Source organism: Morus notabilis, unplaced genomic scaffold (genome assembly GCF_000414095.1).
Source record: "Morus notabilis unplaced genomic scaffold, ASM41409v2 Scaffold184, whole genome shotgun sequence".
Classification (NCBI taxonomy): domain Eukaryota; kingdom Viridiplantae; phylum Streptophyta; class Magnoliopsida; order Rosales; family Moraceae; genus Morus; species Morus notabilis.
In genome coordinates this window covers 744,761-769,257 of record NW_010387636.1, presented here as the reverse complement: position 1 = coordinate 769,257, position 24,497 = coordinate 744,761, and the positions used below count along the sequence as shown (strand labels likewise).

At 35.3% G+C, this 24,497-nt stretch overlaps 2 protein-coding genes across 2 annotated transcripts; one reads left to right on the top strand and one right to left on the bottom strand.

Moving 5' to 3' along the window:
* The first annotated feature begins 265 nt into the window (after positions 1-265).
* Positions 266-7,128, top strand: LOC21409430 (probable glycosyltransferase At5g03795). The gene is made up of 6 exons (XM_024177165.1): positions 266-532; positions 604-909; positions 4,698-4,984; positions 5,247-5,479; positions 6,503-6,660; positions 6,899-7,128. Exons 1-6 carry the CDS (start codon positions 374-376, stop codon positions 6,998-7,000), a joined length of 1,245 nt encoding a protein of 414 aa, XP_024032933.1. The 5' UTR covers positions 266-373; the 3' UTR covers positions 7,001-7,128.
* A 15,318-nt stretch (positions 7,129-22,446) lies between these two features.
* LOC112095345 lies at positions 22,447-23,963 on the bottom strand. The gene is made up of 2 exons (XM_024177133.1): positions 23,549-23,963; positions 22,447-23,060 (listed from the first exon to the last, which is right to left on the bottom strand). Exons 1-2 carry the CDS (start codon positions 23,961-23,963, stop codon positions 22,447-22,449), a joined length of 1,029 nt encoding a protein of 342 aa, XP_024032901.1.
* Between the last annotated feature and the right edge of the window lie 534 nt (positions 23,964-24,497).

Below are 24,497 nucleotides of genomic sequence, written 5' to 3'. Positions count from 1 at the left end.
GATGTGACTTTATGTGAGAATTTTTTATTATAATAAAAAAAATTAAATATGAGTATTTTTGAGAATTTTTTAAATAATAACATTTAAAATTTAAATTTAAATTAGTAAAATAAATAAAATTTTTATATAAAAATATTTTACTGTAATAAAAAAAATAAATATAATTATTTATGAGAATTTTAACGTTCGGTTGTCCCACCAAACTCAAAAAAGTAAAAAGGAACTCTTTTTTTAGTTTTTAGTAATTTTCTTTGCATGTGCAAAAGGCATCAGAAGCAATCAACCAGTCATCGCCAAACCAAATCCAAGCGACAAAGAAATCTCCCTCTACTCCTTCACTCAATCGGTGAGGTCGCCGGGAAAATCACGGGCGATGAGCAGCGGCAAGCAGTTTCAGTCGCCGCCGTCTTCCGCTTTCTGCTCGTTTCGGCGTTCTCTTCTCACTCTCGCCGTCCTTAGCTTAATCTCCTTCATCTGTTTCTCCCTCAAATCCCTCAAATCCCCTCTCCAGAACCCGAGCCCCACAACTTTGGTAAGGAAAATCTCTTCTACCTCTACGACGTTTTACTCTTCGATTGTTCTTATTTATTTTGTTTTCTGAAGGTTTCTGCGAAAGTGGAAACGGAGAATGTGGCCGAGGAAGAGAAGAAGGACGAGATTTCCGGCGTGTTCCACTCACCGGAGGTTTTCCGATTGAACTACGGGGAGATGGAGAGGAAATTCAAGGTGTATATATATCCCGACGGAGATCCGAATACCTTTTATCAGACGCCGAGGAAGCTCACGGGGAAGTACGCGGGCGAGGGGTATTTCTTCCAGAACATTCGAGAGAGCCGATTCCGCACCGAGGATCCGGATCAAGCCGACCTATTCTTCATTCCCATCTCCTGCCATAAAATGCGGGGCAAGGTACGAGGTTCGGTTCTGGTTCATATTTTTTGAGAAAATTGTAATCTAGTAACAATATAAACTTTTGGATCTGAGAAATCCGAAAGATTTGCTCTGTTTGTGTACTGCGAAGTGTCTTTTCAGTGAAAGAGGGTGATAAAGGTTTTTGATAACCGGATGTGTTTGTGTTGCTGAAAAGGTATGGATGTGGAGATATGAACTTCAGTGAGGTTAATCAAAGTTTTAATTTCTAGGAAATTAAAGTAGATTCAATGACAAAGAACGCTACTGGGTCAAGAAAGAATTTGGATGTATCGATATGGAATTAGGATATGCATGCGAAGTTGAGTTTTTATTGACTGAAAGTTTATAAACTATTTATCCATTCTTTTAGCGAAGTTGAGTTTGTATTAACTGAAAGTTCATTTACCATTTGCCCATTCTTATTATATATCCAACCAATCCAGCCTAGCTAAAATCTCACTCTTTTGAATCACACTTTCATATGCCTCATTCCGAAGAAAATTGATTCTCTTGAGGTGACAGATTTCAGGCCAATCAGTCTAGTGTCAAGCTTGTACAAATTTCTCATGAAAGTTTTGGCAAATAGACTTAGGGTAGTTTTGGGGACCACTATCTCAAAGACTAAAAGTGCGTTCATTAGAGGAAGACAAATCTTGGATGGGGTTCAAATGAGCTTGTTAAGGATTATAGATAAAAGCGAAAGGAAGGAATGGTGTTCAAGTTAGATTTTGAGAAGGCCTACGATCACGTGAATTGGACGTTTTTGGACTTTGTGTTGAGAATGAAGGGTTTTGGGGATAAATGGAGATTGTGGGTGAATGGATGTTTTAGATATGCTAACTTGTCAATTCTGATCAATGGCAAACCAAGAGGGAGATTTGGTGCAACCAGAGGTATTAGAAAGGGGATCCGTTATCCCTTTTTCTGTTTGCCTTAGTTTCTGATGCCCTTAGGGTCTTCTTGAAAAAGCTTGGGGTCTGGGTTTAGTTAAAGGTTTCATGGTGGGAGATGAAAGAATGATGGTAACCTACTTGCAATTTGTGGATGACACGTTGCTTTTCCCTAATTGTGAAAAACTTCATAAATGTTGCTGCAATTCTTGAGATTTTCAGTCACTTTCAGGCCTCAAAATCAAAATGAATAAGAGCATTGTGGCTGGTATAAACATCGAAGTCCAGGTTGTGCGGGATATAGCGGCCATTGTTGGTTGTGGCATTGGCGAGTGGCTGCTAAATTATTTGGGTCTTCCGTTGGGTGGAAACCCATTATCTAAGGAATTCTGGACGCCGGTCTTAGACAAGGTTGGAAAAAGATTGGATGATTGGAAGAAAGGCTTTTTGTCAAAAGGGGGGCGGCTTACATTGATCCAATCGGTTTTTGCGAATATTCCTATTTATTACCTTTCCATTTTTAAGCTCCTGGCCTCTATTGCAAATTTGTTGGAAAAAAGGATGAGGAACTTCCTTTGGTATGGTGAAAAGGACTCAAGAGTGGACTGTTTGGTAGCTTGGAAATTGGTGTGTTTAAGCAAGAAAAATGGAGGATTAGGAATTGGAGATCTTCTGCGCAAAAACCAAGCACTTTGGGGGAAATGGTTGTGGAGATTTCCACTGGAGCGGGATTCCCTTTGGGCCACAGTCATCAGATGCAAATATGGGCTTCATCCGAATTGTTGGGATTCAAATCCGGTTACGCATGGAAGTCATCAAGTCCTTTGAAATTCATCTCTCAAGGTCCCCCTGTTTTCTTGAAAAAGGTTAAGTGGGAAGTGGGGGAGGGTTCTAAAATTCGTTTTTGGAAGGATTGTTGGGTGGGTGATCAACCTTTGGCTATTACCTTTCCTAGATTGTTTAGCCTCTCTAATTCTGGAAATTCCAAAATCAATATAGCTTTTATATCTTCTGAGCTCTTAGGGTGGAGTTGGAATTTTAATTTTTGAAGAAATCAATGGGAAAGGGAGTTGTAGGAGTTTGCTGAGCTGTCCAGTGTCTTGGAGACATTTTCTCCAAGGCGCAGGTGGAAGATAAGAGGATTTGGATACCCAATGCAGAGGGTTTCACTTGTGCTTCCTTTTTTTCATTCCTCAATTGATGTCCCCAATTCAAATCTTATTCCTTTTCATGCTAGTGATTCCATTTGGAAAACTTGCGTTCCATTAAGTTAAAAGTTTTTGCATGGTTGTGTTATTGGAAGAAATTAAATACGGGTGATCTGGTCCTACTGAAACATCCTCATATGCTCCTCTCGCCGAATTGGTGTGTTTTATGCAGGGAAAATGGGGAAGACATTGATCATTTGTTTTTGCATTGTTGGGTTGTGTGGGGTTATTGGATTCGTCTTTTTAAAGGAGCTGATTTTCACTGGGTCAGCCCTAAGTGCTGTACTTCGCTACTGAAGGAGGATCTAAGAGTGTATGGAATGGCTAGAAGGGGAAGATTATGTGGAAAACAACGATGTTGGCAATTTTCTTTGGGTGGTGTGGCTGGAAAGAAACCAATGAATTTTTTAGGACAAAGATTTCGAAGAGACTGATCTGTTTGAAAAGGCTCAATTCCTGGCTTCGCTTTGGGCTTCTACAGATAAAGAGTTTAAGCATTTTCCTTTATCTTTAATTCTCTTAAGTTGGAGGGATGTGTTGAGTCATTGATACTTAGAGAGTTGTTGTGCTTTTTGTTTCTTGTCAAAACTGTTTTTGGTTTTTCACTTTTGAGGATCTCTCATTCCCGTCACCTTGTATTGATTAATTTTCATCAATAAAGGTTTTGTTTTTTATAAAAATATATATATGACAGTATATTTACCGTTTAGGTAGTATTGTTGCAATAATGGAGTAATTAGAACAAAAGTCTCCTATAGTATTAACTAGAATACAGGATATCACTCCTGTTTCTGATTTCCTTTCTCATTTCAATCGAAGGTTCTGTTTTACGAGTGCAATTGTTCAAATTTAAAAGATCTAAGGTAATTTTTTTTATTAATAAAATTTTCTCGTTTCTTAAAAAAAAAAAAAAGATCTAAAGTAATTGTGAACACCTTTTTTTATGCTTATTTTGGAACATTCTTTGGACAAAGGTAGGCAATCTGAAATCTTCAAAGCCGTTAACCCTTTTTTTTTTTTTTTGCCTTTCATCAGTTATGTTTCATTATAAGCTCTGTTTATTTCTAGACGCATCTGGAGCCATTGCTGGGTCCAATCTGTATATTTTTATGGTTTTTCCTTATTCATCATTTTTTAATACATATTGAATCCTCCTTTTGCTAATTATGCTTTGCTTCTCTTTTGTCCATCTTTCTTTTCAAGGATGTCTTTCGTTGTGTGTTCTATGGATTTCGTGCCCTTGATCTTTTTATGCGTATTTACTTAACTTTTCCACCTAACATAAGAATCTAACATGGGGATAAGGAGTTCGGTCGGCCATTATTTTCACATTTGGTTAGGGATTGGTCTCCTTTTCTGTAGCTTGGTCAAATTTTTTTTTTTTGTTTCAGCTCTCAGCTTATTATTTGTATTTTTGACGGTCTGTCGGAGGAAAACTCTCCCTCTGCTTTCTAGTGTTCCTTTTTCAGTTTAATAATATTATCGTTTCCTTTCAAAAAATAAAAATAAAAAATAAAAAATCTGAGGTTGCTTTATTTCTTGAGCGTCCATGGTGTCTGGTAATAGTTTACTTAATTGAGCATGTAAATTGGCCGTTGATGAGTTATTGTTAATAAGAAGTTCCCACTCTTCTCGAGAACTTAAATCTTTTTTGTACTGGTTTATGATCTTTTATTAATTTGTGCAGGGAACATCTTATGAGAATATGACTTTAATTGTCCAGAGTTATGTGGAGGGATTAATCTCCAAATATCCTTACTGGAATAGAACCTTAGGTGCAGATCATTTTTTTGTCACTTGTCATGATGTTGGTGTGAGGGCGACTGAAGGTCTTCCACTTCTCGTAAAGAATTCAATCCGAGTTGTATGCTCTCCAAGTTATGATGTCGGGTTTATTCCACATAAAGATGTTGCTCTGCCTCAAGTATTGCAGCCATTTGCTCTTCCAGCTGGAGGGAATGATGTGGAGAATAGGTAAGAGTAGCAAAAATGTCAATATTGATTTCTTTCTGCCACACATTATTCACTAATTAATCAACGTGTATTGGGCACTTTGGCTCTTTTGTTTAATTTACCAGTTGTTGTTTTACTGTCTATTTTTTGTGGCCTGTGTTATTGACTTGCTAAAATTTGAATCTTGCAGTTTATAATTGTGTGCTCAATATTTTCATTACTCCTTGAAGTAACCTAACAATATCAGTTCAATTTTATTATTAAAGTTGGTCATGTTTTTCAGGACAATGCTTGGTTTTTGGGCTGGTCATCGGAACTCTAAAATTCGTGTTATACTGGCACGAGTTTGGGAAAATGACACAGACCTTTATGTATTGAACAACAGAATCAACAGAGCTACTGGGGATTTGTTGTACCAAAAGAGATTTTACATCACTAAGTATTGCATATGCCCCGGTGGTTCCCAGGTGAACAGTGCTCGGATAGCTGACTCAATACATTATGGGTGTATTCCTGGTAAGAATTTTTTCTTTTAGCTGTTAAAAACCTGTTAGAAACAATAAACAAGTTATCTCTCTCTCTCTCTCTCTTGCGACTCTTTTAGCTGTTGGAATGAGCACTAGTTTTTTATGCAAATGTTATGAAAGAGTAAAGACACCGGTTAGATCACTCTCTCTCTGGCCCAGTAGAAAAATTGAAATTCTTTAACCTGCCCAGTACAGTGAAGATTAATCCCAACATCCAAGGACTTGGAGACACAGATTAGGCAAGGTAAAACCAGCTATTGGGTTTCTGCTATGAACCTTGGTCGGTGTGCAGGAGTAGTGGGGAGGCTATTTCCCGGACTCTATCATAACATGTCTTGTCTTGTTATATTCATGGTTTGGAAGTGAGCCCTCGTTTAAAATATACACGTATGCATATGTATTGGATTGATGGGTTAGGATTTTATTCAGACAAAGAACGGTGGCTTGTGCTCACAGATTAGGGTTCAGGGCAACAAAGTCTTACACTCTGACCTGGCTTTTTATTATGCTTCATCAAGGATTTGCTGTCTATAGGGGGAACTCCCTTAGACTCTATAATCTCGGTAACTACTTACAAGATCAGCTACCATTAAGCAAGCCTCGTAGAATTTTTTGTTTCAACTTTATTTACAAGTAACTTTTTAGCATGTGGCAAAGAGAAACAGTGCTGCAGAGGATTGTTTTAGCCCAATAAAAAGTTTGAGGTCAACAAAATGCACAACTATTTAATTCACGTATGTAATCAAGGAATTGTACTCATCCTTGTTTGTTCTAGCCTTGCTACATGATCAAAGAACCAATGTTATCGGACTGGTCAGTTAGTTTTTGCTTTTCGGAGTGGAGGAATGTAGATTGCAGATTGTATAGAATTCTGCTCTCTAAGCCTTGCAGATATTGAAATTCAATTGCCTTTCTGAATTTTTTATTTTAAATATTTTTTATTGAATCCCCTTTATTTATTCTCTTGTTCTTCAGTCTTAACCAAGCTAGTTTGATTTTATTTCTTTTGCAGTCATATTATCAAATTATTATGACCTGCCATTCAACGACATTCTTGATTGGCGAAAATTCTCCATCATAGTCAAGGAGAGTGATGTCTATCAGCTTAAACAAATTCTGCAGAACATACCTGACGAGGAGTTTCTTGCACTTCATAGAAACTTGATTAAGGTAAGAGCCCTTCCCCCACAACTTCGAGAATTCTTTTTTTCGTGATCAGAATTTCTATTTTCCAAAACGTTAACATGCATTCTTGTTTAAAGAGTTTTGATGCACCATGTTCTGATTTGTCATCATTTAAAGAAACAAGACTTTTTTCGCTGAACGTACAAGTCACTGGAATGACCTGCGTAATAACTGTGAAATTCGTTTATTTATTATTTATTTATTCATTTGTTTGTTTTTATAGGTCCAGAGGCATTTTCAATGGAACTCACCTCCCACCAAATATGATGCATTTCATATGGTAATGTATGAACTTTGGTTACGTCATCATGTTATCCAATACTAGATATGGTTCCTGTCAACTCTTTATATACCCTTGTAGCATAGCAACCCAAAATCCTGTAACATGTGTTAATTTCGTTTATCCTCCATGTCCTTTTGACAGAGAAAATTAAAGATAAAAGTAACCAAAAATCACTATTGTTTCGTTCTTTACGCGGGGACATTTTTGTCTTCTGTAATGCCACTAGTTTATACTCTATACCCTAACAATATATTTGGCTATTGAACCGGGTACTAGCACCATCTGGTGGTGCCAAAAAGTTTCTTTCAGACCCAAACTCCGAACAACACCCGTATTTATTCTGATAGAGTTAATACCCCTCTACTCACATAAGGTAGGTCCCATTAAGTGTAGCTACGACTAGAGTTGTAAGTTTAGACCGGACTAAATGGGCCGGCCCGAGGTCTGTCACTGTTGGCCTAGGCCGTGCCAAGGTTTCGAGCCCAAAAGTTTACTCGGGTTGGGCCGGGCCGGCCCAAACGCCATCTTTTTAAAGTTTTTTCTGAAAATACCTTATAAAATTTTTGGCCGGCCTTTCAGGATTGGGCTTGGTTATCCCTCTCCGATTTAGGGCAGGCCCAGGCCCAGCCCGGCCCTAACTTCACCTCTAACTGGGACTCAACCTAGTTGGACCCACCATTTTACGAGTATGGGTTTTTATAGGGATAAATATTATTTTTCAACTCTGAATGTCAAGGGGGCCCAATCACATAGACGTACATATATTTTTGAAATGGGATTTTTGAGCCAGAGGCCCCCAAACTTGGACATTCAGGTCCCCAAACCCTTATTTTGTTTGCACTGTTTGTTCCCACTTCCATTTTTTCTGTTGAATCTCATAAGATATAGAATACTTTAAGGCATTTTTCCACCTCAGGTCCCTAAAATATTTCTTTTGGTAGAAAAGTCCACAAAAGTTTTTTCCTTTGTTTAAGTATAACTTGTTATTCTTTGTCCATAATTTATGTTAGTATGTTCAAGCATAAAGTTAAGGATTATTATTACTAATGCCCTGAATTTTAGGGTCATTCTTAGTTTGCTCTCTAAACTTTAAAAGCTCTTATTTTGCTCCACGAACTTCGAGTTAAGTCTGTTGTAATTTCTATTAAAAACTTATAGAAAAAAGAGAGACGTGATATTTTTGTTTTAGATGAAAACCATATGACCACACTTAACATTCTCTTTTCCCGTCTGATTTTAACAGCAATGCAACAAAAAAGGTTAAATGAGAACAATTCAAAGTTTAGAATGCAAAGTGAGTTTATAAAGTTTAGCGGATAAACTGGGAATGGCCTTAAAGTTTAGTGGCACTAGTGAGAATAATCCTAAAGTTAAATATGTTAAGTAGTAACACAAAAGATTGATCATAAAGGAAAAAACACAAGATATTTATAAATAGAGAAAACACCCCTTGTATTTTGTCAAAATTTCACTTTCGTCCTTTTTATTATGTAAATACTTAAAACACTTCCCTTGTTTCTAAAAACATACCCAAAACACCCCTTGAAGCAACTAAACTTTTTAAAATACCAAAACTACCCTTCCCAATCTTTATTAAATACTATTTAAAACTTATTAAACCGAAATGTTAAATAAAATCAATCTTAAAAAATTGAGAACTTTCAAAATAATTGAGGTATTTCTTTGGTTGAAATATTTATTTGAGCAGTTTTAAATTTTTTTATTCAACTTTTTTTGTCAAATCATGCCTAAAATAACATTTAATATAGTTTAAGAAGGGTAGTCATGATATTTTCAAAAATTTAAATGCTCTAGGGGTATTTTGGGTATGGCTTTAGAAACACTGAAGGGTGTTTTGGGCATTTGCATAATAAAAGGGGCAAAAGTGATTTTTAGACAAAATGCAGGGGGTGTTTTGAGTATTATCCCTTATAAATATATGAATATCCATTCTATTGTACTCTAAGTAAATTGGTTCCAAATTACAACTGCAATGACACCCATTCTAGCTACCTGCTCTTTACACGCTAATGCATCTAGTTGGACAACTAATTATGCATTATAGTTACTTATTTACATATTTAACTTCGTGTTTTCCTAATTAGGATCAATCTTTTTTTTTTGGCAATTAATTAACATAATTAACTTTATGTTAGAGCATATTATATTATTTATGAATAAAAATAAACAAAGAAAAAGCTTTGGGGGACCTTTATACCAAAAAAAAAAAATGTTTTTTGGGGCCTGAATGTGCAAAAATGTCTTAAAATATTATACATCTTTATGAAATTTACGGAAAAAATGGAAATGTAGACTAATCGTGTAAACGAAGTAAGACTATGGAGAAAATTTTAAGTTAACCATTATTTTTTCAATTATATTATTTATGTCACTACATAAAATTTTGATGTTGTTACGCGAAATAATCTGTAGGATACAAAAAGATAACCAGCGGGTTACAAAAGATAATCTGTAGGTTATAAAAGATATTTAGCAGGTTATGAAAAGAACTTGCAGGTTATGAAACATAACTTGGTTATGAAAACATAACCTATAGGTTATTAGTGGTATAAGATAACTTTAAAAATATTGATAGAAAAAAAAAGTGTCAATTTATTGATGGCATTTTTAAAAATTCCCCTAAGAGTTTGGGGAGTTGAATGTCTAAATTCTTAAAATGAGGATTCAAATGCCAAAGATTACAAAGTTTGGGGACCTCTGACGTAAATATCTCTTTCTATATACTACTAGAAGATTATTGGCACTACTTTTTAGTGAGTGATAAGTTAGGTCCCCTTCCCAATTCTGAATTTTTAGTGGAGTTTCTCGTCAATTGTAGATGATATTATTCAGGTGACGACACAAGTACTAAATTTACGTTAATTTCATTGTTTTTTTTTTTTTTTTTAAAGCCTAATAACTCATGCTTTTTAAGAGAAGTAGAATTTATGAACAAAAAAAAAAAAGAAAGTAATTAGGTTGATCTTGATCGGGCTTCAGTTGTTGTAAATTGTCTATTCGATGAGTACTAGCCTGAATTGGCTTTTCAGACATGTTGCAAAGGGCGATCTTGTTCAACTAGTTGGCTATCAACTGGTTGCAACGAGTCGGCAAGTGATTTGACGAAATTGGAGCATCCCTAATAATCATACGACATTAAAAACTTCGGTTGCAAATTTGGTGGTTGGCACTTGTTCTTACTGATCCTCGCCAGATTATCCTCTTCGATTTAAGGAGGTGAAAGAGAATACTTTGTGCAACATAGGTAAAATCTATTTTGTCAAAAATTTTACGGGTTTCAATTGGTCTAGACTTGCCCTCTATTAAGAGTTTCCGGGATTACTTGTCAACATAAGAAAAGCTCTAGGAGTATTACCGTATTACTGAAAGCAAGTTCCTATTTTCAACCAAACCATCTTGGTTTCACGTTTGGCGTGCTTTGACAATGAATACAATGGTATTAAAAGTCTATTTTTCTTTTCTTACTCTTTATATTATTAATGTAACAAGTCAATTTTCATTATTAAATAGAGAAATAGGTATATAATAATAAAAAAAATAGGATACTCATTAATAGTTTTAAAACATAGTGACGAACGTTTTCACTAGAGTATAACGCTTAAAGGGATAAACGTTGGGAGATATTATTTTATTGGATTTTGTTTGTCTACCGAATATTTTGTTCCAGAACGTGGTTGTTCGTGTAAAATCGTGGTTGGAGCTGGATGTGAAGCATTATTTAAGGGGGTAATTTATTCAAATCGTGGAAAACGAAGAAAACGTCCGAACACATTGTTTGGATCAGATGATGAGATTTACGCTGAGATGCTTAGTCAAAATCCTTTTTTTATTTTCGATAGTCAAAGTTAGTCTCGGTCATTATCAAGACTTCTATGCAAAATTAATAGGTGATTTTAAAATAATTTTATTTTTAATTAAAAGTAAAAATAAAATTGTTTTAAAAATTACTTTAAGACCGATTTTAAAATTATATTTAGTTAATTTTTTAAAATATTATTTTGAGTATAATAAAAAAATAAAATCATATTTATTAATTAATATATTATAATATTGTTGATTAGTACTAAAATATGAAAACATAAAATTGAAAACAACTTTAACTGTTTTTTAATTCATTCACAAAAATTATTCTCATTGTTTTCGTTTTTAAAACATTTACTAAATAAACGTCGTTTCGTTTTTATTTTCATTTTTTGCATTTCAAAATACATAAAAACTGTTTTCAAAAACGCGTTGGTTCCAAACACGAACAAAAGCTCATTCTTGTTGCCTTCAATTTTTTTAAACCGCAAGGATTCTAATTTCTAAACCATTTTTTAAAATAAAAATGTACAAAATCATCAAATTCAAACCAGTGAAGCGAAAAAAGTCAGGATTTTGGGTCTGATAGTGATTAATAGGCTGATAGCTCTAGAAATGCTAATTAATAATTAAGAACAAGTACAAGGAAACAAGTGAAAATTCCGAAACTCAAAGTGGGTAAAATTCGTAACTTCTGATATTCACAGAGGCCAAAACATAAAACAAGTATCCCGGCCCTCCCGGGCATATTTTGCTTCCTCAAAAGCTGTAGGCCTGCAGCGAAGGGAGGAAGGAAATAGATAAGATAGTCTAAAATCCATTAAGAGAGAGAGAGAGAGAGAGAGAGAGAGAGAGTTATGGCATCATCTACAGCTTCGACTCTGTCATGGAGTTCCTCCTCGTTGCTTCAGAGATTTGGAGGCAACACAAACGAAGCCCCCAAATCCTCAGACCCAAGAACGACCTTCCACATTTTGGCTCAAAAGAAAGCGAAGAAAGCTCGAGCGGTAAAAGGAAAAAAAAAACATAAACTAACGAATGGGTTCTTTTCGTTTCTCCCTTCTTTACTACATATTATTTATTTAATATATTTAATATATTATTTATTTAATATATTTAATATATAATATATTTAATATATTTAATAATATTATTTATTTAATATATTATTATATGTTTTCAAAAATTAAACCACCAAACGCAGTTTCAGTTTTTTTTAAAACTGAAATCAATCTCTAAATAAAACTACCAAACGCATTTTTAGAAATAATTCAAAAATGAAACTAAAAACGTTTTCATTTTCATTTTCGTACAGAAAATAAAAACGTTTTGGAACCAATTCCAAACGCACCCATAATTTCTCATTTGTGATTACAGAAGCTATAATTTGAGACATTATGTCGTAGGTAGCGTACACATTATGGGCTCACTAGTACAACAATGATGTCTAACGTCGGTAAAAAAACTGTTGTTTAATATTCTTTAACATTGATTTTTATATCGACGTTGTATTGAGCAACATTAAAAATCAAATTTTTTTTTTATGACGACAGTTTCCAAATGTCAAAAGTGTACAGTTACCAAAAAATTCATATCCCCTTTCACACCATTATAAACGTCGGTTAAAAACTGATGTTTAAATGATTGAGGTCTTATTCATTTTATTGATTCAAGTTTTTAATTAGAATTTATCGGGGTCTAATAAATCTAAGAGGTATGACATATCGAGAGTTGACACGCATAAGTATATGACTAGTTGAAGTCGGATTCGACATGGCCGGAGTACTTAGCGGTCCTCGAAGTAGATGATATTGGAAGGACCTCCAATGGAGATGTGGGGACGGTTAGGCCTGAAGAAACCGAAGGAGTCAGATCCTAGGACCCACTTTGTTGCCGAATGTCCAAAATGCCCTTACAAAATGTTAGAGAACTCGAAAAGATATATATAAGGAACTATGTAGATGAAGAGTGGTGGAAGGTGTGATCACGTAGTTGATGAAGAGGAGATTCAAAGGCTGCATGGGGATTTGATAGAGCGGTGCTTTGGAGATAGACACGGGCTGCTCCAAGAGCGAAGATGACTCGTATGGTGGATAAGGCTTGATGAAGGGCAATAATGTGACTTGTGGAGGTGGATAATGCTCTAGTGGAGAGACGCTCCGAAGGCAGGCACATGCTGCTTCAAGAGTGAGAGTGTGGTATGGAACACTTGCTCCAACAGCGACTGAGAGTGACTCCGAAGATGAGGGCGTAAGTGTTTCCAGAAGAAGCTCGAAGAAACTTCAAACACTCTTGAATGATAGTTGAAAGAAGATCGAGGGGAGTTATTGAAGAGTTTCTATGGCTATCAACACTTAGAAACTTGGCAGCCCTTCAAATTTTGAAGAACTTGAAGTCTGTATAGCAAAAGACTTGAAGAAGATCCCTCAAAGTAAGAGAGAAAGTGTGAAGTGATTTCTCAAGAGTTTTGACTCCCTTCCTGACTGAAATGAGGAGGATGAGGGATATTTATAGGTGAAGATAGTGGCGTTTTAGTGGTTGCTCCAGAGGCCCGTACGTCGTGCTTTGATGGAAGTTTGCATACTCAATCCCAATGGAGCAAAGCCATCTATCATCTTTCCGGAGTTGACAAATAGATTGGCCATAAATAGAATAAAAGATTCATGGTGGCAACTCCGAAGGCCTATTGGTGGCGCCCTAATGGAGACCTGCACACGCAATTCCCTTTGGAGTTAGGTCATCATGTGCCTTTACAGGTTGACAAAGATATGGTCCGAGAATAAAAAGACTTGGAGGTAAAATTTCAGATTTTAGGCTAACATAGAGCTTACCCAAGTCTAAAACTCTCAAGTGTGTTTGACTCAACTTTGTGCTCCGTTAAAATATTCTTTTGGAGGTCTAATTGCGTGTCAGACCTTGTCAGAGATTGTTTGTACGAGAATGGATAAGCATCTGTCACATTGGCTATGACACCAAGTTGCTCTGAATGAGGTTAATCTGACAGACGAGCTTCCGAAAGAGTCTGAAGGAGGCATGCCTGACAAGGAGAAAGGCTTTATTAGGCATACCTAGAAGCAAATAAGTGCTCTGAAAGACATACCTGCCATAAAAAAAGCCCCCATTAGGCATGTTTGCTACGGATAGAAGAAGTCTTAGATATATGCCGCCTTTGGAGTCAAAACGACGAGATTCAAATCTTGGAAACTCCCTGACCGAGATTTAAATTAAAACCGAATAGAAGTAGGGAAAATTCTAAGGCATAGAATTTAGGATTTTAGGCTTCCAAAAGAACGAGAGGTAGGCTTTCAAAAATTTTCCATCATCCATTTATCTTTAATCCGATTAATTTGAAAACTCCCTGACCGAGATTTAAATTAAAACCGAATTAAATGATAAACAAGCCTACGTGATCACACATGGCCCACCAAACCACGACCACACAGTTCTCTGAGCGTGGTTTGGTCCACAAAGCGAGCTCAATTGCGTCACGGGACGCGATTGTTGGGCCTTGAACAAGGATAGTAAGAAATCATGTATCAACCGAGTTGAAAAGTGAATTTATGTAAGAGAAAACACTGTAGTGAAAAAAGTTAAATTTGAATTTTTTTGAGAGAAAACATTATAGTAAAAACTTGAGTTATGATTTGAACCGACAAAATGAACGAGAGCATTGTAGTAAAAACTTAAGTTATGATTCGAACCAACAAAATGAACGAGACCTAAATGTAGTCTGTCTCGAATGTTTAAAATGGGCTAACAAGTGGGTATTTGAGCGATATAAAAAGCAGGTTGAATTTTAAAAATTGAAACGACATTTAGCTATTTATCATCCAATTATTAAATACATTTTGCTCCTAGGCATATTTAGTAATTTATTCTAGAGATAATTACGCTGTCATACTTTGAGGTGAAATTTAATAAAATTTTTAAAATATTATAAATATAACAAAAATAACATAGTTATTATCCTAATCAAAATTTTGCTATGCTTATAATATTTCAATAATTTTGTTATATTTAAACTCAATTATTGAAATTTTGCTACGTTTAAAGAGCTCATAATTCTAGAAAAAAAAAATACAATAAATGCGCATAATTGAATAATACTAAAACAAAAATCTTTATGTAATAAGTAAAAATGAATTTATATATTCAAAACATAAAATGTACAATCAAAAAACATCAAACTCCATGTCCTCCTATCCAACTTACAAACTACACAATGACGGCCCCGTTCACTTCGCTGATTCGAGTTTTTCTACAGTAAAAAACTCTCACATAAAGTCACATCTCAACTCGAATTCTAAACTCGAATCAGCGAAGTGAACGGGGCCTAGTAGTTACCAAATCCAACATTACAAATAACAAATTGATCCATAATTTGATTATTATTAACTATATTTGACACAATCAAAACACATAAGATTGGATGAATTGTCTTATTGCATATAAATGTCTTTTCCATATAACTACAAGTAAATAATGAAGGCATTAGTAAGAATAAATGTGAATGTGTAAAAAGTAATTCAAGTCAGACCTTAAATTGATTATATAGTACTTTAGGGAAAGTTGTGATCTTCTATTGGATGACATCCAATTTTTATCCATTTTGTTCAAATAAAAATAATGAAGAAATAATGCTAATTAATTCATTTCTCAAAATATACCATATAGAAAATAAATAAATAAATGCAAAGAAGAGAATAACATTGAAATTGTAACACATCCAAGAGAATTAGAGGAAAAAAAAGAGTAAATAAACAAATAATTCGTGTATCCTTTTTCTTCTTTTCCTAATGTGATCAAACTTTATAGTTTATCATACAATCTTGGTTGTTTTGGTAAGTTGTTAAAACGACCAAGATTGCTCCATACGACGTCCACGGCTACGACAACCAATAATGTATGCATTAATTCTACCCCGCAACAAATTCCAAGTGGCGCCTCAAGTTAAATGGGCTAAAACATGATGACAAAGATGTAGTGAGAGGAACAAGTGAAGAGAGTGATGAATAATCCTAGCAATTGGTTTTTTTTTTTTTTTTTTTTTTTTTCTTCATAAAGTTGTTTGTCTTGGTCCTTAGGCTCAACAAAATTCATGCTTAATCAGTTGATCAAATTTCAGCAACTAAAAAAGAGAGAAAAAAAAAATATCAGTGGTCAAACCATTAAAGGACTTGACTATACTAGTCCTTGGAACCGTTTACAAAATTCGTACTAGCTTGACACACAACTTTTGCTGCGCTACGTATATGTATAGGATATAGATAGAACGGCGAAGTGGAAAATGTAGGTCAATAGTGGCTGGCTGGCTTCCCATATAAAATTTAATTATAAAATATTTTTCTTATTTTTGTGGAAGGGTTAGCACGTAGTTATAACTATCATCATATTTGAACTGCAGTAGATTAGAAAAATATGACAACAAAAATAGATGATTTAAAAATTATATATTTTTCATATGCCACCATAAGATTCTCTTCTTCATTCTCTTAGGTGGATGGAGGTAACGAAAAAAGATGAGTCGTTGAACTTGAAACTATAAACTAGATGGGATGAAGTTCACTGTCTAATTGCAAGCCTTTTTCTTGTTGTTAGTGTTTTTCTCAAATGCGTCATTGGTTTAAGTAGTAGAAACGTTAACAACTTGGATGGATTTGAATACTTATGAATCACGTAACGTGGATGTTTAGTTCATAAATTTAGAATCATAATTTAAAATTATTCTTATTTTACGTGTATTTTTTATGAAAAAAAAATATTACAAAAAATTATAAATTATTATTCAAAATCAAAAATAAATATAAAAAACAAACATCTACGCACGCGTGAGAAAACTAGTAAAGCAGCCTTTTCTAGACTTCTACCAGCACACATGATCCGACCTTTTTTTCTTTTCATTTTCATTTTTTTTTTCTTTGGCAACTATTGGAAGCCACTGACTTGACTCGTACAAAATCTCTAACAAAAAAAGTAAACTCCGGACATTGGATAAAAAAAAAAACAAAAAAACAAAAAACCTGACGGATCAATTAACATGTATTATTTTATTTGGGGGTTTTGCGTCGTTGCCTCTTAAACTCAGTTGGAATGTACCCTTGAAATTTTATTTTTGATAATTTACCCATTAAACTTACAAATGTGTAGCAAACCACCTCCATTAATAGATTACAGTATTAATTTTTTCTGACAGAAATTAACATGTGATTTGCCTATGAATTGTTAATTGAGTTTAAAGGTCTTTTTATCAATATTAACCCAAATTTCTTGGGGTGAGATCTTTAATTAAGTTTTATCAAAATAGAATAACTTTGTTGTAAATAAAAAATATGAAACTATATGTCAATTAAAGAATTAACATCATTATTAATTGACAAAGCTTTGCTAGTCATTTTTAAGTTTAAAGAGGTAAATTGTTAAACTTAAAAGGTTTAAAGAACACATTATAACGATACAATAAGCCAACGTTGTGAAGAGGTTGCAATTTTCTAAATCCCCCAAATATATCAGAGAAAAAAAAAAGAAAATCCCTCAAAGTTACGTCGGATAATCTTCAAGATTTCAAAGCAGCCGATCCTTGAAATTCTGAAGTGAGAGAAAGAATTGTTTTTTAGAAGTGAAAATTTGTTTTTCATTGAATATCAATTATGATTAGGGTGATTCACTGCTAGGCCAAGCAGCCAACATGATTGACCATTGGCCAATTGTTGACCTTTAGGATGCTTGTTCTTTTCTCGCGCATACTGGCTCACAAAAAAAAAAAAAAAAAATTAAAATAAAAAACAACTATATTTTTTAAATAATTCAAGTTAAAAGTACTTAAAATGGTGAATACGCTAACTTATTTTTAGTTATAACAAAAATAATATTATATTTGTATTATGAAAATAAAACTCAATTTTATAGAAGATAAAATTAAATAGAAAACTAATTATGGTGTACATATGAAAAAGAAAAAGATGCTTAAGTGAGGGCATATTTGAGAATAATTATTTCATGAGTATTTTTTTCTTTAAATATAAAAATAATTAAAAATAAATCAAATAAAAAACTAATTAAGGTGTGCACATGAGTTGTAGAAAAATGTTTGATTAAGAGTATTTTTGAGAAAATTATTTTAGTATAAAAACAAGAAAAAAATTGGTCAAATACAGAGGATTGTAATAATAGTATTTAAATAGGGATGTATTTGTGAAATGAATATTTAAATTGAGAAATTAGAAAAGAAAAAATAATTTAATGAAGTGGAGGAAACATCAATGAAGGTCAAAAATGTAAATAAAAATAATTAAGGAATAAAAAATAATTAAGGAATAAGAAATAAAAAAAATAAAAAAAAAGAAACAGGAAACGAAACGGCCACGAACGTGGTCGAAGGAGCGCTCCTTGCCCTTCTACACTAGATAATCAAAATTCATCGATAGCAAAAACATTAAATGTATTCAATAAATATGAGAGTTATAATTTATTTTGGTCTATGAAATTTACTTAATCAATAAATATGCAATCTTTTTTTTTTTTTTAAAAATCCATTTTTAATATCTTATTGAAAATCAGTCATTTAACCAAACTTTATCTTCTCTAACACTAACTCATTAAATACAAAAATTTGAATAAAGGAAAGTATTTATTTCTTTGTTTTTTTTTTTAAAAAAAACAAATTTGTATTTGACATTTTCCTGGAAATAGTGGTCATATGAATAGAGAATTCCAAGTACAAAGGTTAGATATTCATTCCAAAGCACCAGGCGCAACAAAACGAAAAGTAGATCAGCCAACAAACAAAACAGTTCCTCATACAGAGAAGACTATCAAGAGCTTGACATAGAGTAGAGAAAATAAAACCAACCCACTAATCCACTACTAGTACTAAGAGTGTAAGCATCATCATTTCCAATGTCTACTTCTATTCAAAAACATTGCCCTTTCCTTTTAAAACAAAAAAATCAACATTTCCAAAGTACAAGTCAAGAGTTAGTGGTGGAACTTCGGGCGGTAGACGTGCTCAAAATCTGAAAATTTTTAGGCTCAACGGACAGGCACCTGTTATCACCCGTCCACGTAAATTTTCCGGGCTCAGGCAGCTCGAGAAAAAAACATTCACCGTAGCCCGCTGCCGGTGGGGGTGGGTTGTGACCGCCGGCCGCTGTTTTTTTTGAAATTTTCCACCGTACCCGAATGCCAAACCCAAAGCCCGAATTTTGCCTGAATACCCAAAAACGGCTAGTTTTTTGAATTTTATGCCCAACCCGAACCCGATCCAAATATATTTTTGAACGTTAGCCCGATTTGCGCCCGAATTTTTGAATGTAACGGCTATTTCTGCCCGACCTGACCCGCCGCTCGTTTTGCCCGACTCCAACGGCTCTATATTTTACCGTTGCCTAAGAAACCTGAAGCCCGACCCGACCCGCCAAATTTAAGTTACTGTTGGAGCCGAATATTTGAGGGAAAATTTTTTTTTTTCAAGCTAAAAAATTCCCTATAAATACCCCCCCGCCCCCCAAACCATTTTTCTCACCAAAAAACTCTCATCCTCTCTTAATTTCTCTCAATCTCTCTCAAATCTCTTAATCTCTCTCAAATCTCTCTTAATCTCTCTCGATCTCTCTTAATCTCTCTCAAAGCGCTTTCAATCTCTCTTATTTTTCATAATGGATTCTTCCGGTTATGGTGGTGATATTCCCGTTGATGCCTAATTCAACATTGAAGAAGAGCAATTTCCTATTAATGTTTTTCAAACGCAGGAATCGCAAACACCAAAAAGAGATGCTGAGGAAACGGCAAATCAGAGTCGTGGTGGACGTACTAGAGGTCGTGGACCTCGTGGTCGTAATGGTGGTGTGCGTGGAGGAGAGACAAGCAGAAGTGTTAGTGCAAGTTGATTAATGCCCAAAAGTGATGTTCACAAGCAGTCAATTGTAGTACAGAAGGGCGGTCATATCCACAGAGAGATACCAAAATAACAAGAATGACTAACAGAATAAGAGCGTTAGAGAAAAGTGAATTAAAGAAAAAGAAGAGTTTTTGGGATTTTTGTTGCAAATAAAATAAAAAGGAAAAAATTTGTATGAAGAAAATTCAGTAGTAAAAATGGTAAGGTGTCGAGAATCCCTAATGTTTCGTTCACCAATTCAAGTTTTGATTCACAAAATAAAGGAATCGAATAAATTAAATCTCTATGTTGACTCCGAAATATTATTATTACAAGTTATCTAAAATCGACAATATATCAATTTGACAGTATTGCAGTAAAAGACAATTTACAAAATAATTTGAATAACAAAACAATGCACGACAGAATTACATAAGAAAGACGTGACTGAACTTATATAAAAATTGGCACACAATATTTTGAAAAGTAAAAGAAAGATAGATGAGATTTAATTCATTCAGATATTGAACTTTACAGCACAAGGAATCAAAACCCTGAATTGGGTCACTCCACAGAAGTTCATCTCTAACCACACCAAGAAAACTCTAGCCTAGCTTGCAAAACATTCTCACAAGTTCTAGAGAGAAAATATGAGACTGACAGCAAGACGACAGAAAATTGAATATTAAAAGCTTCCCAAAAACCTTAGGCCAACCCCTCTATTTATAGTGTTCAGAGGTTGGCTGTTAAATTAAAAAACAAACAATAAAAATAGAAAATTACAAAAGAAAAAGGAAACAAAATAAAATTACACATAAATTAGGAGAAATCATATAAATAATTTGAGGAACAAATATGGTATTTGCTCTGATTTTTGGAGAAGAAATTCAGATTCAGCACAAAAGGGACACGTGTCGAAGCTTGGTTGGAGGAAAGGAGTAGAGTCGCCACGTGTCGCGCTCAGAGTGGCTGGCCTGTGCTGGCAGAAGGTTGTCGCGGAGACAGCTGGCGCACGCGAAATGGATGGAGGGTTAGCGCTGAGCAGACGCGGGACCCACGCGAGACAAGGGAAAACGCGCTGTAGATGGCGCGTGCATGGGACGCGCTCCCTGGACATTCTGCGTGTAGGTGATGCGCGCGAAATGGAGTGGGGAAAGCATGGAAGAGCTGGGGCCCACGAGGACTGATGCGACTTGGCCGGCTCAGCTACTCGGCTCAATTGACTCGGCTCTCTCTTTGATGGCTTGTGCGGCTCAGCTGAGAGGCTTGGCTCTGGATGGTTGAAAATATGGCTTTCATGGCTTATTTTTGTGTAATTTTTTACACTGCTTTTTATCTGTAAATAATTAAGCAAAAACTAGACAAATTCCAAATATTATGAATAAAAATAATGGAATTGATTAATTAAAGCTTAAATATTTTAATATTATATAAATCAAAAGCAGTATTTAGGGTGCATTTTCATGCACTAATCACAACCCCCAACCAGCTTATTGCTAGTCTCTAGCAATCCAAGCGCAAGAGAAATCATGTCACAAAGAAAATCTGAGTCTCAACTAGCTTAGTCACCTGAGTATTTCAAACAAACTGTCAGTAAGAAGTCAAAAGATACTATCAAGATTATTTCACTCATAACTCCAGAGTCGTGTGTGTGTGCTCCAAACCGTAACCTTCTTACCACTGACCATAACACATACAGTTTTTGAAAAATTCACCAAGTAGAAGTCTTAACTCCATTGATCTCACGGGTGTTAAAAATATTTGAGTGTAAAGGTTTTCTCTCATGGAGTTGGAAGTGGAACAATCAACACTCAGTGTGAGGAAGGTCAAATTTAGGACAAACAATCAAACGAATATTGATCAAAAGATTGGTTAATCAACTACTAGAACATTCCACCATTCTTACCACAAACCAGCTTTTGGGATTTCATTCAAGTCAAATAGAAATTTACAGAAACAAACAAAGAGCCAAAAAAATGCATAAGAAAATAAATTACTCTTTTTTTTTATTTTATTTTTTATTTTTTGGCAAGAGACAACCTGCAATAATGAAGTGAATGTAGAAAGGTGTTCTTTTGACAAACTGTTATATAGCATCAAATGTGATTAACACCAAACTACAGGATCTATGAAATATTGCTCTTCCTCAGTTTTTTTTTTTTTTTTTTTTTGAAAAGTAAGAAATGAGGCTCTATTACATAAGATCATTCCTATCTAACTAAAAATCCATCTCTCAAGCATATGCACCAAGCATACCACTAACCATGTAATGTTGTTCTATCAGTGATTTTACCAGCTCAAAAGATCAATGAAAGTTCAAAAGTCGTTTTCTCAACTCTCTTAACTCACTAAAAATCAAGCACTTAAACTTGGACATTTTCTCAGCGGACATGCATTAACATCCATCTTACCACAAGGTTTAGCATGTGCAAAAAGAAACTCTGGAAGTCATTTCTTAGTAACCAAGACAGCGAAAATTGACTCAAACTAAACATTTTGAAATCATACTCAGATAACTTCGCAAAAATTTTAACCCAAACATCAACATGACAAAAATCACTCTTACGTATGAATATGCTCACCACCCCCAACCAAAATCAGACAGTGTCCTCAGTGTCAAAAATTATGAAAATATAGAGAAAGAAGACACATGGACGATGAGCATTCCACATATGAGCACAGCTTGAGCTTCCTGATATGATTCTCCAAAAACACACACATAAAAAAAATGTAAAAAGAAACGAAGAAAATAGAAAATGAAAATATGATATAGGAGATGTGAGCAAACTACTCAGGGTTGGTAAACGGGGTCGTCGAGAATGATCTCTTCAACCTGGTTCACCCGCTCTAAGTAATTTTTCAGACGCTGGCCATTTACTTTAAAGATTCTCCCATCAGTCGGGTCCTCAACCTCGACAGCACCATTGGGAAAAATGCGTTTTACTATGAACGTGCCAGTCCACCGCGACCTCAACTTACCGGGGTGGAGATGCAAACGGGAATCATAGAGATGAACCCGTTGATTCGGCTCAAAATTCTTCCTTAGGATCTGCTTATCATGAGCCGCTTTCATTTTTACCTTGATCCTAGAATTGTGCTCTTTTAGTATGTCGATCAATCGTTGTTCTTGCAATGGATCGAGTTTAGATGAGATGATGACTGGGAATGTGTCTTCATCTCCCAAGAATGCATCTTTTAAGCCCTCAGGTGGTTGGGCTAGCTTGACTTTTGGAGCCTCCTCGGTGGATGATTTCGGTTTTTCTCCTTCTATTAGGAGCTCCTGAAAACATGGTGGCCTAAACTTGGTTCCTCTATCTTGTGATTCTTTGAAAATGCCAGAAATGGTAGCCACCTCACTAGGATCGGAACTCTCAGATTCAGAATTTTGGAGGAGGTTTTCAAGATCTTCAGAGTTGCTTTATGACAGAACCTTTTCCTCGACAAGTGTGTCGATCATAAATGTTTGGTGACACTCGTCGTCATCACGTGGTTGCTTTTGAATATGAAAAATATTCACCTCAAGGGTCATATTCCTGAAAGATATCTTCATGAGACCATTCCTACAATTGATAAGTGTGTTTGCTGTGGTAAGGAAAGGTCTTCCTAGAATGATGGGAATGGATGACTCCATATTCACCACGGATTGTATATCCAAGACAAGAAAGTCCACGGGTAATAAAACCTGTCGATTTGTAACAAAATGTCTTCTACTATTCCCCGTGGTCTCTTAATGGATCTATCAGCCAGTTGTAGAACCACAGATGTGGGCTTAATCTCTCCAAGACCCAATTACGAGTTGACCAAATAAGGCATGAGGTTTACGCTCGATCCTAGGTCTAGTAACGCTTGGCCGAATTCATGTGTCCCGATCTGGCAAGAAATGGTAGGACAACCTGGATCCTTATACTTCGGCGGTGTCTTCTGCTCAATCACCGCGCTCACTTGTTCGGTTAAGAATGCAGTCTTCTTGACGTGGTGCTTTCTCTTTATAGTGCACAGATCCTTGATAACCTTGGCGTAGGCCGGCACTTGCTTGATCACGTGTAGTAAGGGAAGATTGATCTTCAATTGTGTCAAGTGCTCTAGGATCTCGCTTTGATTTTCCTGCACTTGCCCAGTAGATCGGAGAGCTTGGGGAAAAGGCACCTTTACCGGAATTTTAGTTGGCTCTTCTTTCTCCTGAGCCGATTCTTCATTACTCGAAGTGGTTGTACTTGTCGATGGCGTGTCTAAATTCTTAGCACTTCGAGTAGAGATGGCGTTAAATTCCTTGATATTTCGACCTTCAGAGTTGGAAGTTGGAGCCATGTGTTGTCCTCTCAAATTGGACTGGGCTTGTGATGGAAATCTACCGTGCTCCTGAACGGTTAAAGCTTCGGTCAGCTTTGTGATCTAACTTTTGATTTCCTTGTTCTCTTCCACCAGCTGCGTGAGCATCGAATCAACCCTTTGATTCATTTTATTTTGCGCGTCCATAAAAGCTTTTAGGGTATCCTCTAGAGAATTCTCTTTCGGTTGTATGTTATTCTGAGGTGCAAAATATGTCATTAGTGGTTGAGATTGTTGCTCTGATCTCCATTGCCCTCCAGATGATTGTGCATGTTGGTTCGAATCTCGCCAACTGAAGTTTGGGTGGTTTTTCCAACCAGGATTGTAAGTCTCCAAGAAAGGTCCGTAAGGCTTCTTGTATGTGTCCAATGCATTGTACTGCTCCTTATATACCCCTCTCATTTCACTTAAAGTGTGGCAATCCTGAGTTAGATGGCCCATTCTACCACAAACTAAACAAGGCTCATGTGCCTCTGTCCTTGCCACCATGTAGGGTCCTTTACTATCTTTACT

Bases quoted from the DNA above. Each gene is read 5' to 3' on its own strand.
- LOC112095345 (XM_024177133.1), bottom strand. From the start codon at position 23,963: ATGGCTCCAACTTCCAACTCTGAAGGTCGAAATATCAAGGAATTTAAC. The intron at 23,061-23,548 runs GTTGTCCTACCA...GCAACTCTGAAG, and splicing joins GCCGAAGTATAAGGATCCAG to ATCTTGAAAACCTCCTCCAA.
- LOC21409430 (XM_024177165.1), top strand. From the start codon at position 374: ATGAGCAGCGGCAAGCAGTTTCAGTCGCCGCCGTCTTCCGCTTTCTGC. The intron at 5,480-6,502 runs GTAAGAATTTTT...TTTCTTTTGCAG, and splicing joins ACATTATGGGTGTATTCCTG to TCATATTATCAAATTATTAT. The intron at 6,661-6,898 runs GTAAGAGCCCTT...TTGTTTTTATAG, and splicing joins TTCATAGAAACTTGATTAAG to GTCCAGAGGCATTTTCAATG.